This window comes from Panthera pardus, unplaced genomic scaffold, assembly GCF_024362965.1.
Source record: "Panthera pardus isolate Hobbes unplaced genomic scaffold, ASM2436296v1 HiC_scaffold_8, whole genome shotgun sequence".
NCBI classification, from domain to species: Eukaryota; Metazoa; Chordata; class Mammalia; order Carnivora; family Felidae; genus Panthera; species Panthera pardus.
In genome coordinates, this window is record NW_026527013.1 from 119,075,666 (window position 1) to 119,089,621 (window position 13,956).

Consider the following 13,956-nt stretch of genomic DNA (forward strand, 5'->3'; position numbering starts at 1 on the left):
CCACTTCGAGGAGCCCTAACCCACCTGCCAGCGTCCGCCATTCCCACCATAGACAGCCAACAGTTTCTGAACACATTGGGCTTGTTTACCGGGGCAAAGCGTCTTGCTGCCGAGGAGGGCACTTCCAAAGCCAATGTCCCTTCTAAACCGGTGGCTTAAGTAGAGTGTTCACACAAGTGGTTCTCTCCGTCCCTGTCTCTGTGTCATTAATCTTCCCAGTGAGGTGGGCATTGCCTCCAACGTGCAGATCCGGAAACAGAGAAGCGGGAAAGTTTAAGGCCAATTCTGTCTCGAGCAGCAGCACCAAAATCTGAATTCAGATCCGCCTGACGCCTGAGGCTCTCACCCCTTTACTTCCACGTTCCCTGAGGTTTCAAAAGCTACCCAGAGAACCCCAGATACACTATGATGTGTTTTGTCAACATACCCAAGTCTGATTACGAATTCCCCAAGCTGACATTCCAGAATGATCATGGAGTATAAAACTGTCTGCCCCAAATCGCTTTCCCGCTGATCTCACCTTATTCCAGCTCCTTCAGACTTTACATTTGACTTACAGTATCTAAGACATTTTATGGGTGTGACTACGCAGCTCAGAACTGTGCTAAAATAGCACAGAGGGACTGACGCCACATGTTTCTCTCTTGTCTTGGTCACTCCTGAGAATTTAGGGCATCTGCGATTAAGTCATGTTCATTATGTGTCCGTCCTGCATGTGTATAACTGGCTTCTACTAAAATATGGAAGTTCTAATCCACTAGGGCTATGGCTTATGCTTTTCTGTATCCACAATACTTGGCACAGCACTTATAAAAAACCAGATACTTAGTAAATTATGTCAAATGAAAAGATGCCCAATCCACGGGGTGCCTGGGTGGCTCAGTTGGTTAGGCGTCTGACTTCGGCTGAGGTCATGATCTCGTGGTTCGTGACTTTGAGCCCCACTTTGGGCTCTCTGACAGCGTGAAGCCCGCTTCGGATCCTCTGTCCTGCTCTCTCTCTCCCCCACTTGCTTTCTGTCTCAAAAATAAACATTAAAGGAAAAAAAAAATAAAAGAAAGAAAAGATGCCCAATCCTAGTGCCACGGAAAACAGCGGCTATGCCATTTGGGAACCACTTGAACTTGGGCAAGTTATCATTGAAGTGAGGCTCAATTTCTTTTGTCCTTAAATTGGGGTGAATTTGTCCTTATTCCTTTAAGGAATAATTCCTTTATTCCTTATAAGGAATTTGTCCTTAAATTGGGGTGAATTTCTTTTGTCCTTAAATTGGTCCTTTAATCATGGTGAATATGAATGCTTTTGTGCACCATAAAATGCTATAAAGATATAACCCATTATTATTATTACAGATCACCATTGATTCGATGGTTTTCTTCCAGTCAAGAAAGAGTTTTGTTCAGGAAGGTGTCTTATTGAGCTGTGGAGTTCTAGAAGAGTAAATGAAATACTTCTTCATTGTTGCCATCCTTACTCTGCTAACACTTTGAAGGGCAAGAGGAGATTCAAAACAAGGGAAGGGAAGCAGAATTAGCGTAAGATTGGGCCGTGACCCTCAGGAAGCAGGATAAAGGTTTTACAAGTCAATCAGAAAAGAAGATGAGAGAACAATTAGACCAAAGTAGTATATAAACAAACAAGCAAAGCAGCCATGGGCCAGGAAAGGGTGTGTTAGTGACCCTGAACATAATGCAAGCCAGATAATACAGCAACATCTTGTCATTCTCCAGCAACAAGACAGCACTTGTATATGAAAGGGAAATGTAAATCAAGGCCATTCTTTTTTTTTTTTTTTTTTAAGGTTCATTTATTTTGGAAGGAGAGAGAGAGAGAGAGAGAGAGAGAGAGAGAGAGAGAGAGAGAGACAGCGTGTGGGTGGGGGAGGGGCAGAGAGACAGAGGCAGACACAGAATCTGAAGCAGGCCCCAGACACTGAGCTGTCAGCACAGAGCCTGATGTGGGGCTCGAACTCATGAACCGTGAGATCATGACCTGAGCTGAAGTCAGAGGCTTAACCGACTGAGCCACCCAGGTGCCCCAAGGCCATTTTCTTAATAGGAAGACTTGGGGGAATGTTTCTTAGGCACTGTCTAGACATTCAACTCTTTAGGGCAGAGCCTGTCCAGGAGAAAAAGCCACTAATGTGGCTTCAGGAATTCATAAATAGGCCACGAAGCTCAGTCGTGCTGAAATATTTCGCGTTGCTTTTCTCTTTTTCCACCATTAAGCAGAATAGATTTCTTTCTTTGAGGTTTTTCTTTCTATTTCATCCTCTTCCTTGGATGGGCAGGGGGAGGTATGTTAGTTTCGACCTCACCTTAGTCATCTCAGAGGTTTTCTGTCTCTATTAAGCCTACTTCAGTTTATTTTGTCTTCCCAAAACGGCAGGCATGGGGAGAGTTACCTCGAAGCCATTTATTTTATTTTTTTCAAGATTTTATTTTTAAGGAATCTCCACACCCAACATGAGGCTCGAACTTACAACCCAGAGACCAAGAATCCCATGCTCCACTGACTGAACAGCCAGGTGCCCCCACCTCAGCTCCATTTAAGTAGTTTCTAAATGTCAAGCAAAATTTTATTAGTTGTACAAGTCTATGTTGTAATTCCCATCCTTAGAGAAAAATTAGTACTTTCTTAAAAGATCTGTTGTGTATCAGTAACTCCTGGAAGTTTAAAAATCTTATAGTTTGAATAACTTATTGCAAAAGCCACAAAGGAATGTTAAGGATCTACTGTAAGGCCATACAGCAGGAGACACAGGAATATAAAGTGAAATAACACAACATAAAAACTCAAATTATGCATTAATACACATAATCTGTGACTTCACAGTCATTTTAGGGAGCCTAAACAAGAAAACAAAAAAAAATGGGTTTAATTTCCATGGGTGCCTTTCACTGGTTTAATATTTGCATTCTGGCTCCCCTTTCCTGAGTGGGCCAAAATATATATACAAATATTTTCCAGGAGAGACTGCAATGCCATTATAACCAGAAATCCAGCCAACTCTTTCTGTGGCTTCTCCCTGCATTAAGACATAAGCGAGCATCTGTTCAGTCCCATTGGACCCATCTCTGGAGTTCTATCAAGTAGACTACAGTAACCTTTCTCCAGGCAAGGTGGAAATATGTTAACCCAAGCGAGAAAACACGCGGCTGACAACTAGACAGATCACATTTTAAAAAGCAGTTTCCCTGGGAATGCAGGCTGGTGCAGCCACTGTGGAAAACAGTATGGAGGTTCCTCAAAAAACTAAAAATAGAACTTCCCTACGACCCAGCAATTGCACTCCTAGGTATTTATCCACGGGATACAGGTGTGCTGTTTCGAAGGGACACATGCACCCCCATGTTTATAGCAGCACTATCGACAATGGCCAAAGTAGGGAAAGAGCCCGAATGTCCATCGATGGATGAATGGATAAAGAAGTGGTACGTATATACAGTGGAGTATTACTCAGCAATCACAAAGAATGAAATCTTGCCATTTGCAACTACGTGGATGGAACTGGAGGGTATTATGCTACGTGAAATGAGTCAGTCAGAGAAAGACAAAAATCATATGACTTCACTCATATGAGGACTTTAAGAGAGAAAACAAATGAACATAAGGGAAGGGAAACAAAAATAATATAAAAACAGGGAGGGGGACAAAACATAAGAGACTCTTAAATATGGAGAACAAACAGAGGGTTGCTGGAGGCGTTGTGGGAGGGGGGATGGGGTAAATGGGTGAGGGGCATTAAGGCATCTACTCCTGAAATCATTGTTGCACTATATGCTAACTAATTTGGATGTAGATTTTAAAAAATAAAAAATAAAACAAGTTAAAAAAAAAAAAGTAGTTTCCCAACTTGGGCTATAGGTTAGAATTATCTAGTTTGGGAGAGCTTTTAAAAATGCCCAGTGTCCAAGCTGCACCCACCAACTGAATCAGAGTTTCAGGGATGGAGCCCAGGCAAAAAGTGGTTTAAAAATCCTTGAGGTTGGGGCACTTCGCTGGCTCAGTGGGTAGAATAATGTGACCCTTGATCTTGGGGTAGTGAGTTTGAGCCCCATGTGTAGTGTAGAGTTTATTTAAGATTAAAATAATAATAATAATAATAATAATAATAATAATAATAAATAAATAAAAATCTTCCAAGTGATTTTGATTTCAGCCTGATGGAGAATCACTGTTTTAAGAGATTCAGTGGGAGGGGTGCCTAGGTGGCTCAATCGGTCATGATCTCACAGTTCAGGAGTTCAAGCCCCACGTCGGGTTCTGTGCTGACAGCTCAGAGCCCGGAGTCTGCTTCAGATTCTGTGTCTCCCTCGCTCTCTGCCCCTTACCTGCTCATGATCTGTCTCTCTCTCAAAAATAAATACACATTAAAAAAAAAAACACAATTTCAATTAAAAAAAAAAAAGGAGATTCAGTGGGTAAATATGGGGGTGCTGGGGAGGGGAGAAATTACTGTCTTAACTAATCTATAGACACTGATAACCAATACAATCTGCAAAAGCCAACCCAGGCCTTTCCTACGGGATGATCTCACTCCTTCTCCCAGAAAAGATAATTAAATTAATTTGAAGAAAAGAAAATTCACTAAACTCTTTTTTAGGGGGGAAGGAGCCATCAGTAATTCTGTCCAGATCTTCCGGTTATATGCACTGAATAGTTGTTTTAGTTATAAAAGTAAAACGGACTCAACTTAGTAAATAGGAAAAAAAAAAAAGAAAGAAGAAAATACCACCCATTTTCCTGTCATATTAAGGTAACCACAGTTAAGTTTTTTTTGGAGTAAAAAAATAAAATTGGGACCATGCACATATGGTTTTGTAATCCAATAATGTGAAAACCTTTCCTTGTCATTACACAGTCCCCCACAACACTGCTGTGAATGACTGCCGAGCAGTCCATTGTTTGAAACGGCCATTATTTATTGGTGACTGATGTTTGCTTTAGGTTTATTCACGGACACAATTAGGACCATGATCCCTCCGACACGAAGTATGATTAACCTGATAACTACCGAAAGGATAAACCATTGGTATAACACATAAACAGGTGGTGGGTGGGGTGGGAGGGTTTTGATAGGTAGCATTTGCCGATTTGATCGGTGTAAATACTCCCACCATGGCCAATTTCAAGATCGTCCTTCTACCAACTGGTTTGCCCCCTGAACATGGAACAATTGGCTCTCTGGAATCAGCTCCAACTCATCCTTCAAGAAAACCCTGGCTAAACTAAACTGGCCAGTTCTCCAGTTGTGACATGTTGTTTGAATGGCACAGTGGAAGTTCTGTGGATGAAGGTGAGCCGTAATTACAGTTATCTTAACACTCTGTTACATTTTGGTTTTGGAGCTGTCAAGCTGGTAACTGGGGCAGCTAGATGGCTGAAGGTCTAATAAGAGTTCTCTAAAAGGTCTTAATATGGAAAGTGCTAGTACACTGGAAAGACCACCTTTTTTTTGAATAGACGGACATGGGGCTTTGCGAAGTTAACCTTATCATGCCTCTATGTGTTTAATCTGTATATGGGAATGATAATGTTGTCTCAATAGAGGCGGTGTTAGGATTAAAAACCTCATTCATAGGGCTGCCTGAGTGTCTCAGTCGGTTAAGCATCTGACTTCGGCTCAGGTCATGATTTCACTGTTCGTGGGTTCAAGCCCGAGTCGGGCTCTGTGCTGATGGCTCCCTCTCTCTCTGCCCCTCCCCCACTCATGCTCTGTCTCTCTCAGAAATAAACAGTAAAAAAACAACTTCATGCATAAAGTATATAGTAAGCATATAATACAGTCAACACTCTATAAATGTTAGTTGTCTTTCCCCCTTAGTGATCATACTCTAGATGTTCTTCTACGACAGGATGAATTCTGTTGACACTTTATTTGCAGGGAATTTAATTAAGTTGATCTTTAAATTATATATCTTTATGATTTAAACCAGGGATTGGCAAACTATGACCCGTGGGCCAAATCTGTTTTTTTAATAAAGAAGGTTTTACAGAAACTTTCAGTTTTAAAGGAACACACCATGTCCATTCATTTATGGAGTTCTCTAGCTCAATGGCAGAACTGAGTAACTGAAACAGAGACCCTGTGACCTACAAAGCAGGAAATATTTACTATCTGGTCCTTTACAGAAAAGGTTTGCTACACCCGTGATTTAAACCATTCTAACCTTTCCCTAACTGAATACTTTCTTTTTCATAATATGCATCTATATTTAAAGAAAACAAAACAGAGAGAAAATGAAAAAGATGAGGAAAGAAAATTTTCCTAGGATTTAGAAATTGCAAAATAAATATTAGGTCCAAGAGCACCGGAGAAATACTTGAAACTGTAGGATGAAGCTCAGCTCTAATTCAGTCAAGACGGTATATTTAAAAGAATATTTTATAAATGAGATTTTCTACAAGGGGATTATTACTCCTGGACCTGGAATACACCTTGAATGTATATGGAACTTGGAAGAGTGAATTTAGGAGGCAGAAACTTGGAATATTATTTATAACTTGGCCATGAAAGTGAACGAAACCACATTAGTCAGGCAAAATAAGCTGATCTCTCTAACTACAGGTAAAATAACATTTCAAACGTTGAAAAATGTACACATTCAAAACTGTACAGGGTAGGGGTTTAAGCAACCATTTCCCCTAATTTCTGATGTTTACACGGAATGTTCTTCAAGCAGCAAATAAGTTACCAGTGATTGTGACAGACTGAACATGACACATCTTTACCACGACATAAATTAATTCTCTCAGTGGGAAATTGTTAAAATAGGCAAGCTGTCAGAAAGATTTCTTTATGTCTGAAGGAAAGGAAATGATTCCATTTCTTCCAAACATTCTTACATGAACAATAATAAACTCTCACTTTTAAACTGCCTATTTTCATGGGGTCCTACGGCACTGGTTACTAATTGGGGCAGTCATGGTTATCTGCTGTTGGCCACGAATCAGTCCACATGAAGTCAGGTATAAAACACTCTCTGGTATAAAACTGCCCCCATAATTCATATTATAAATGAATAAATATTCATAGAAACACCCAAAAAAGAGGATCGCAGAATTACACTACGCTCTCATAGCATTTCTTAGATTTGCACAAAGATCCTGGCAAGTAAATCTTCACAGAATAAAATATGGTGGCTTATCTAAAGAACGGAAATAGGGTGGCTTATTAAAGAAATGGGCAAATACCCAACACATATCAGTGACCCTGACTCTGTTCCTGAAGCAACGACTTGAAAACTCCAGACCACAGAGATGAACATTTATTGGATGCCGGGTGTATACATACGCTTTCACATTTAACACACACATACCTATATAATGGGTATTATTAGTGATCTGTAAAGGGAGACGTGCAGGTAGGAACTCTGATGGGTCCGCCTCAAATGCCCTAACTTCGAAATGCTTAATCCTGACAGGACACAGGGTATCTGTTAGCCATGAGCCCCCCCAAAACTGCCCTTACAAAGGAGGTCCCATGACCAGAGTCAACTAAGTTTGGGAAACTTACTAAATCTTTCCCTTGGAGAAGAACAATATATATTAAAGCCCCACATTAAAGAAATCAGTCTGCTTTGGTTTAACCCATCAACTTCCCCCATCTTGTTAGGAAATGCCTTTCTTCCCGCTACTATTTCGTGAAAGTCAATATTCTGAAACACACTTTGAGAAATAGTACTGTAGTCCCCTCCCTTGCTGGGAGATGGCCGAAAGAGAAATCCACAAACTGTGAGAGAAAATACACATTTTTACCCACAGTCAAGGGGGTGATGCTACAGAGATGACGGTGTGATTCCAGGTGGCTTCTCTTTGCTCTTAGGATCAACCCATGGTGCCCTGGCTCCTGTCCAAAGCCCCGGCCTCATCCCACACTGGTCAGCGGGCCTATTTCAGTACCTGGGACCTGCCAGGCTCCTCCTCATAGAACTTCTGTAAAAGGTTGTTCCCTGGCTGGACGTTCCACTTGAGTCCTATTTATCTTTCAGGGGAAGCGTTTTCTCCATTTCTGTCTGGGTGCCCTCCTATCACTGAGTTCTATATAGCACTTGTCACGGTTACAATGTTCCATTTATTTAATGCCTGCCTAAACTCCCACTGTGGAGAAGGAGGAGGGAAATATATCGCAGGGCGATCCCAGGATGCCCTCTGGTCTGCCCCGCCTCCAGGCAGAAGGGCAGTCTGGGAAAGAAGTTAAAGTCAGGGAAGACACACTCAGAAGCCCGGTGGTTACGGGTCCAAATTCCATCCTGCGATTTAGCTTTATTCACTAATAAAGTGGATTTTGATCTCTCCTTAGGCGCCTGTTCTACTTTTCCAGTTGCTTCTACATTTGGGAGGGGAAGACAAGAGTGTGCTTCCTCACCGCCTACAACGCCCACATCTCCCACTAGGGCCCAACTGCCTTCAGGACGCGGATGAGGTCTCCTTTGGCTCGCTACTTATAGCTCAGTGTCTGGCACGTAGAAGGCACTCTGATTGGTTTTGTTTTTTTACATCTATTATGGAAAATGTTTAACATAAGCAAGCATAGAGAGAATCGTATAACGAACCCCTGGGTAGTCATCAGCCGATGCCAACAGTAATCAACGTATGGCCATCTTGTCTCATTTACTCTTCCACCCGACCGAAGCAAATCCAAGACACTGTGTCACCTCATACGTCGCAAATGGTAAGGGCTTGAAAACGTATCTATAGAACCATTATCACCTACATACCCCCGGTAATTCATAAATATTTCTTCAGCGATAAACAGACGACTAAATCAACAAACTCTACAGAGACCAGTAAAGGGTCAAAGACGGGGGTGGCTCTGAATCATCATCTGTCCCCGGCCCCCTCCTGCCCCCCAGCATATCACACCTCACACGCTCTTCCCCAGTAACTCCTCCCCCGCCCCCAAGATGGCAGGGCCAAGCCACTCACCCGTTGGGGTGCTGCTGCGGAACGAAGAGGAGGGGGTGATGGGCGGGGTCACAGGAGGGGTAAGGCTTCCACTGCTGTGGCGTGGTGGAGTGGACACATTCCCTCGAGACACCGAGCTGGACAAGGTCAGCGAGAGCTTCGGCTGAATCTTCTTCTTCAGGGACTCCTGCTCTCGGCGGGCAGCATCTGTCATGAATCTGAAGCAACAACGGAGGGTGAGCAGCCAGGACCATTTATGGAGCGTGAGGAATGAGGACGGTTACCCGGAGTTGGACAGATGCCCCGCCCTGGGAAAGGGGCCCGTTCATAGGTCTCGAATCTGAGAGACTCACGACAGATTCCCTTCTCCTACACGACGGAATGATCTCTAGCTCAGCGTCTTCAGGTTCCTCACGGGGTGGGGGGCCTGTTTCTTCCTGAGGCAAACCCTCCTTGTGGGAAACGTGTACACACAGACTATGTCTGTACTCAGGGCAGTGCCTTTGGTGACAAGACTTCCTCTCTCTTGGAAGGTCCTCTCTTGTCTTTCAACTCCTAGAAAGCCCACCCATTTTCACAGTTCCCCAACCTTCCCAGGGGGAAAGGGCTTCCTTCATCTGTAGATTGGTAGAATTTACTGTTCATAGCACTTCACTGCCACCTACCATCTATGACCCCCTGAAAATGGATTCTTTTTTTTTTTTGGTCTTACTCCAGTTCCTCATACTGTTATTTGGGGTTTGAAAATTGTCTTGGCAGACTGAAGGTCTTGTCTCCCTAACCGTTAGCTGAAAGGAAAGGACACCCGTCCCCACAAATCGCTGCCAGAACACCACCAAGTCAATCTCAGTCAACATTTACAGAGTGAGTAAATCTGCCCAAGCAGATTCACGAAGAAGGGAAGAGAGCAGCACAAGGAGGAAGATCACAGCTGAAGACCTGTTTATATTGTGATTTTATTACTCATAAAGGGAAAGGTGACTTTTCCTGATCATTTCACTTTGGAAACGTCAAAGTTATCCCTTCAACCCTTCTCTTACGTTAGTAATATTCAAACTTCATTCTTTTCTCACTGTATAACATTTCATAAGTTCATGTAATACGAGATTCAAAACAATCTACGAAATGGTATCTGTCGCTTAAAGAGCGAACTATTTTTTGGATTATACATTTTTTTTTAAGTATAGGCTCCATGCCCAATGTGGGTCTTGAACTCATGACCCTGAGATTAAGAGTTGCATACTCTACTGACTGAGCCAGCCAGGTGCCAGCAAACTTTTTTTTGTATTACCCGCAGGTGGGGCTTTTTCAACTGCATTTTTTAAAATTGTGGCAGAGGGGCGCCTGGGTGGCGCAGTCAGTTAAGTGGCCGACTTCAGCTCAGGTCATGATCTCGCAGACCGTGAGTTCGAGCCCCGCATCGGGCTCTGTGCTGACAGCTTGGAGCCTGGAGCCTGTTTCAGATTCTGTGTCTCCCTCTTTCTGACCCTCCCTCGTTCATGCTCTGTGTCTCTCTCTGTCTCAAAAATAAATAAACGTTAAAAAATTAAAAAAATAAAATAAAATAAAATAAAATAAAATAAAATAAAATTGTGGCAGAAAGCCTAGTGCATAGAACACATGAAAGCTTTTAGGCAAGAAAATAGGCACCTATGCCCACTGCCTTGGCCAAGAGGACCTAACTATGCCTCTCAAGTCCTCCCTGTACCCCACCCCCATCATTACGTGCCATTTTAATACAATTCATCATTAATTAATTCCATTGCACTTAAACACAGTGTTAATTACCCAACACATTTCACATTCTGTCTACAAAATTTCTTAGTATCTGCCTTCATTACACTAGGGAGTTTTGGAAGTCAACAGATAGTCCCCATGCCTGGTTAAAAAGCTTTAAACACTCAATGAAACAATATTACAGTATTGTTACAACGTCTTACAATGTCTACTTTTGTACTTGGAACATGCATGGCTCATTTCTTGAATGGCCTCTGCAATACAATAAAGATATATAATAAACCAGATATTTATGACGATCTGAACGGTAATAAAGCTAAATGCTTTGCCTTGAGCTCTTTGGTTTTGTGCTACAAGATGGCAATGGTTTAAAAAGAAATGAAGGACAATGCAAAACAGAATTGTTTGTGCCTGGTATCCAGTACTCATTTATTTTCAGATGCCCAAGTTGGCTCTATTGTTCTTAAAACTGCTTTTTTTCCCCCTCCTCAGAAACCTCTAGCCAAAATATGGACTCTCAAAATATGGCAACTACTCAAAATAAGGAAAAAGAACAAGTGCTTTCCTCTATTATTCTAAGTAGAATTACTAACTGGCACAGCACCAAGCTTCTCGAATGGGGGTTCACAGTATGCCCGGGAGCGGGCACAACCACGGGACGGACATACTGCTTCCTCTAGAAAGACCAATTGTTCTCCAGGTAGGGATTTCAGGTCAGTTTTTTAAATGGTAAAAAGAAAAGAGACTTTTTGAAGTAGACTCTATGGACAGACTCTATGGAGTAGAAGGTAAAATGTACATCTTGCACCTTAGTTAAGAGCATGAGACTTGGAGCCAGGCTGCATGTGCTACTTTCTTTTTTTTTTTAATTTTTTTTTTTAAGGTTTTATTTATTTTTGAGACAGAGACAGAGCATGAACAGGGGAGGGGCAGAGAGAGAGGGAGACGCAGAATCGGAAGCACGCTCCAGGCTCTGAGCTGTCAGCACAGAGCCCGACACGGGGCTCGAACTCACGAACCGTGAGATCATGACCTGAGCCGAAGTCGGCCGCTTAACCGACTGAGCCACCCAGGCGCCCCTGCATGTGTTACTTTCTATGTGACTTGAGGCGAGGTTGATAAACCTCTCTAAACCTCAGCTTTATTCTCCGTAAAATGGGACTAAGGACCATCGGCAGAGGGTTAAGACACATCTCTTCCTTTTCTGCAGGAGACTTTGATCTTTGGTTAGCTCAGATGGTAGGCCAACTATGCTAGTAGGCAAGCACTCCCTGTAATCACACTGACTCCCGACTGGTAAATCGCTTCTCGACTGGGAGGAGTGAGAAACCATTTATTCATTCGTGACAGGAAGCCACAGCTCGGGCTTCCTGCGTGCGGTGATCTTGTATCTAGACCATTCCGGCGGGGAACTGAGGAGTATGCCCGTGGAGGGTTATGGGACTTTTGGTTCCTCTTCCGCCAGGGCAGCCCCCACCCTTGCCCGCGGGGCATCCTGACTCCCTGCCTCTGTACAGATCACTGTGTGCCAGCGAGGACTCCAAAGAAGGCCCGATGCTGTCCTGCTGGCAAGCTGTGGCCCTGCCTGCTGTTCCTCTGAAGAGACCCAGTGCCCACTCTGGCTTCCGGTCGTCTTGAGAGTCTGAACGTTCATCATGGGAGAAAATCACCCACTAGCGGACAGGATAGCGCTGACTTTAGGAGTGCCTGTCATACAGGAAGTGGCTCAAAACACAGAAGCTACTGTCATTATATACAACCCTGTGATACGGTTTCAGCTAATATTCGGTCTATCTTACCTAACTCCCAAGTTTCTTGCGGATGCGTTGCACGTTCGTAGGTCTGAGCTTTTTGTGTTTGTGCCTGACGTATAGAACGGGCTGTGGCTGGGCTGATGGGGAATCAGCCCAGGGAGTGCACATACGGAGTTAGATGGAAACTCTTGTCAAAAGAGGGAGGGAGAGAGGAGGGAGAGAGGCGACGGGCTTCTCTGTGTCTTCTCTCACCCCAGTTAAATAGTATCAATAGCTCATGCTTTTTATTGTACAATATTCTCCTACAGCTCAGGTATGAAACAACAACCATAAAAAACCACAACAAGGTGCACACACATACCCCCCACCTTCACCCCCACGTGAGTTTGGTCAGCTATGGACAGCAATCTGTTTTCGGCTTATACCTGCTAAGTGCTTTCTAGAAGTGAGAACGAGACATCATGTTAAAAGCATTAAACATGAAACCCATAAAGCACTTCTGCCAACCTTCTTCTCCCTCCCTCCTTGGATTGGTGGTTGTGAACTTGCTTGCAGCTATACTCATAAATCCTGGCAACCCTGCCATATTAAGATACACAGCTGCAGGGTTATTCCCGGTGACGACACACACGCGCACACGGGTGTACAAACGCCTTGGGAGCATTGGTTACGACTCACCAGTTTCTCACTGACAATATTGCACTGCTCCTCTCTCTTATCAACCACGACATCACCTATTTTTTGAGACCTATGAAACCCTAAAGTGTTAAAGCAATGTTCCACCAAGATGGCCGCTTGTCAAAAGATGGGCAGATTCCCAACGGCAAGGAATCACTCAGGGAGACGAGTTCATAAAGAACCTGATACGGCAGAGGAAGGCTGTGAATACAGCCAGGGGCTAAAGACTCATTGGTTTTGACCAGAAAGCCAGACAAATCCACTCCCCACCTTTGAAGGCAGCTGCACTCTGACAAGTGTCCTTGAAGGATCACAGCCCAGACCTTTCTGTGGTCCGTCTTAGAAATGTCCCCCTGTATTCCCATTGCTGACAGGGAATTCCAACTTGGGAAGTCATACCACCCTGTGGTCTGGTGAGTTTTTCTCAATGGGTTTTGACGTGCTGGGTTTTTCACCTTTTCTGAAGCCTTCAGTAATAGCTGCCAACATGGGGGTCTTCGAGCTGGAAGAAACCTAAAAAGACAGATCGCCTAGTCTAGCCCCCTCATTTTTCACATTAACTGGGAACGGAGGTGTCGCGGCCTGTTTAAGGTCACTTTGCTGGCAAGGGGCAGAGAGCTGGCAGCAGAGAAATTCAGCCTCAGCGCTGAATCAAATGCTCCTACTCTGCCAGGCTGCTATGGGCATATCAAAGAACCCTAAGCTTTCTGGTTTTTGCTTCAGAGCCTCGGTCTTCAAAGTTGCAAAGGCTTATGGAACCAGAGCTTGGGGCTTGGGGCAATGCAGAGGGAATCCCTCTGGGGGGTTCCATGTTGGAAGTGAGGAGGCTGGGAGAATAGAAGGCTTCACCCCTCCATGTCAGCCACGTTCTGCTGTG

At 43.7% G+C, this 13,956-nt stretch overlaps 1 protein-coding gene across 2 annotated transcripts in view; it reads right to left on the reverse strand.

Moving 5' to 3' along the window:
* JAZF1 (JAZF zinc finger 1) overlaps nt 1–13,956 on the reverse strand; it is a 343,459-nt gene that overhangs the window by 40,567 nt on the left and 288,936 nt on the right. For both annotated transcript variants that reach the window (XM_053897459.1, XM_019443681.2), the window contains exon 3: nt 8,932–9,128. In XM_053897459.1, the coding sequence (XP_053753434.1) occupies nt 8,932–9,128 (197 nt within the window). The remainder of the gene's footprint in view (nt 1–8,931; nt 9,129–13,956) is intronic.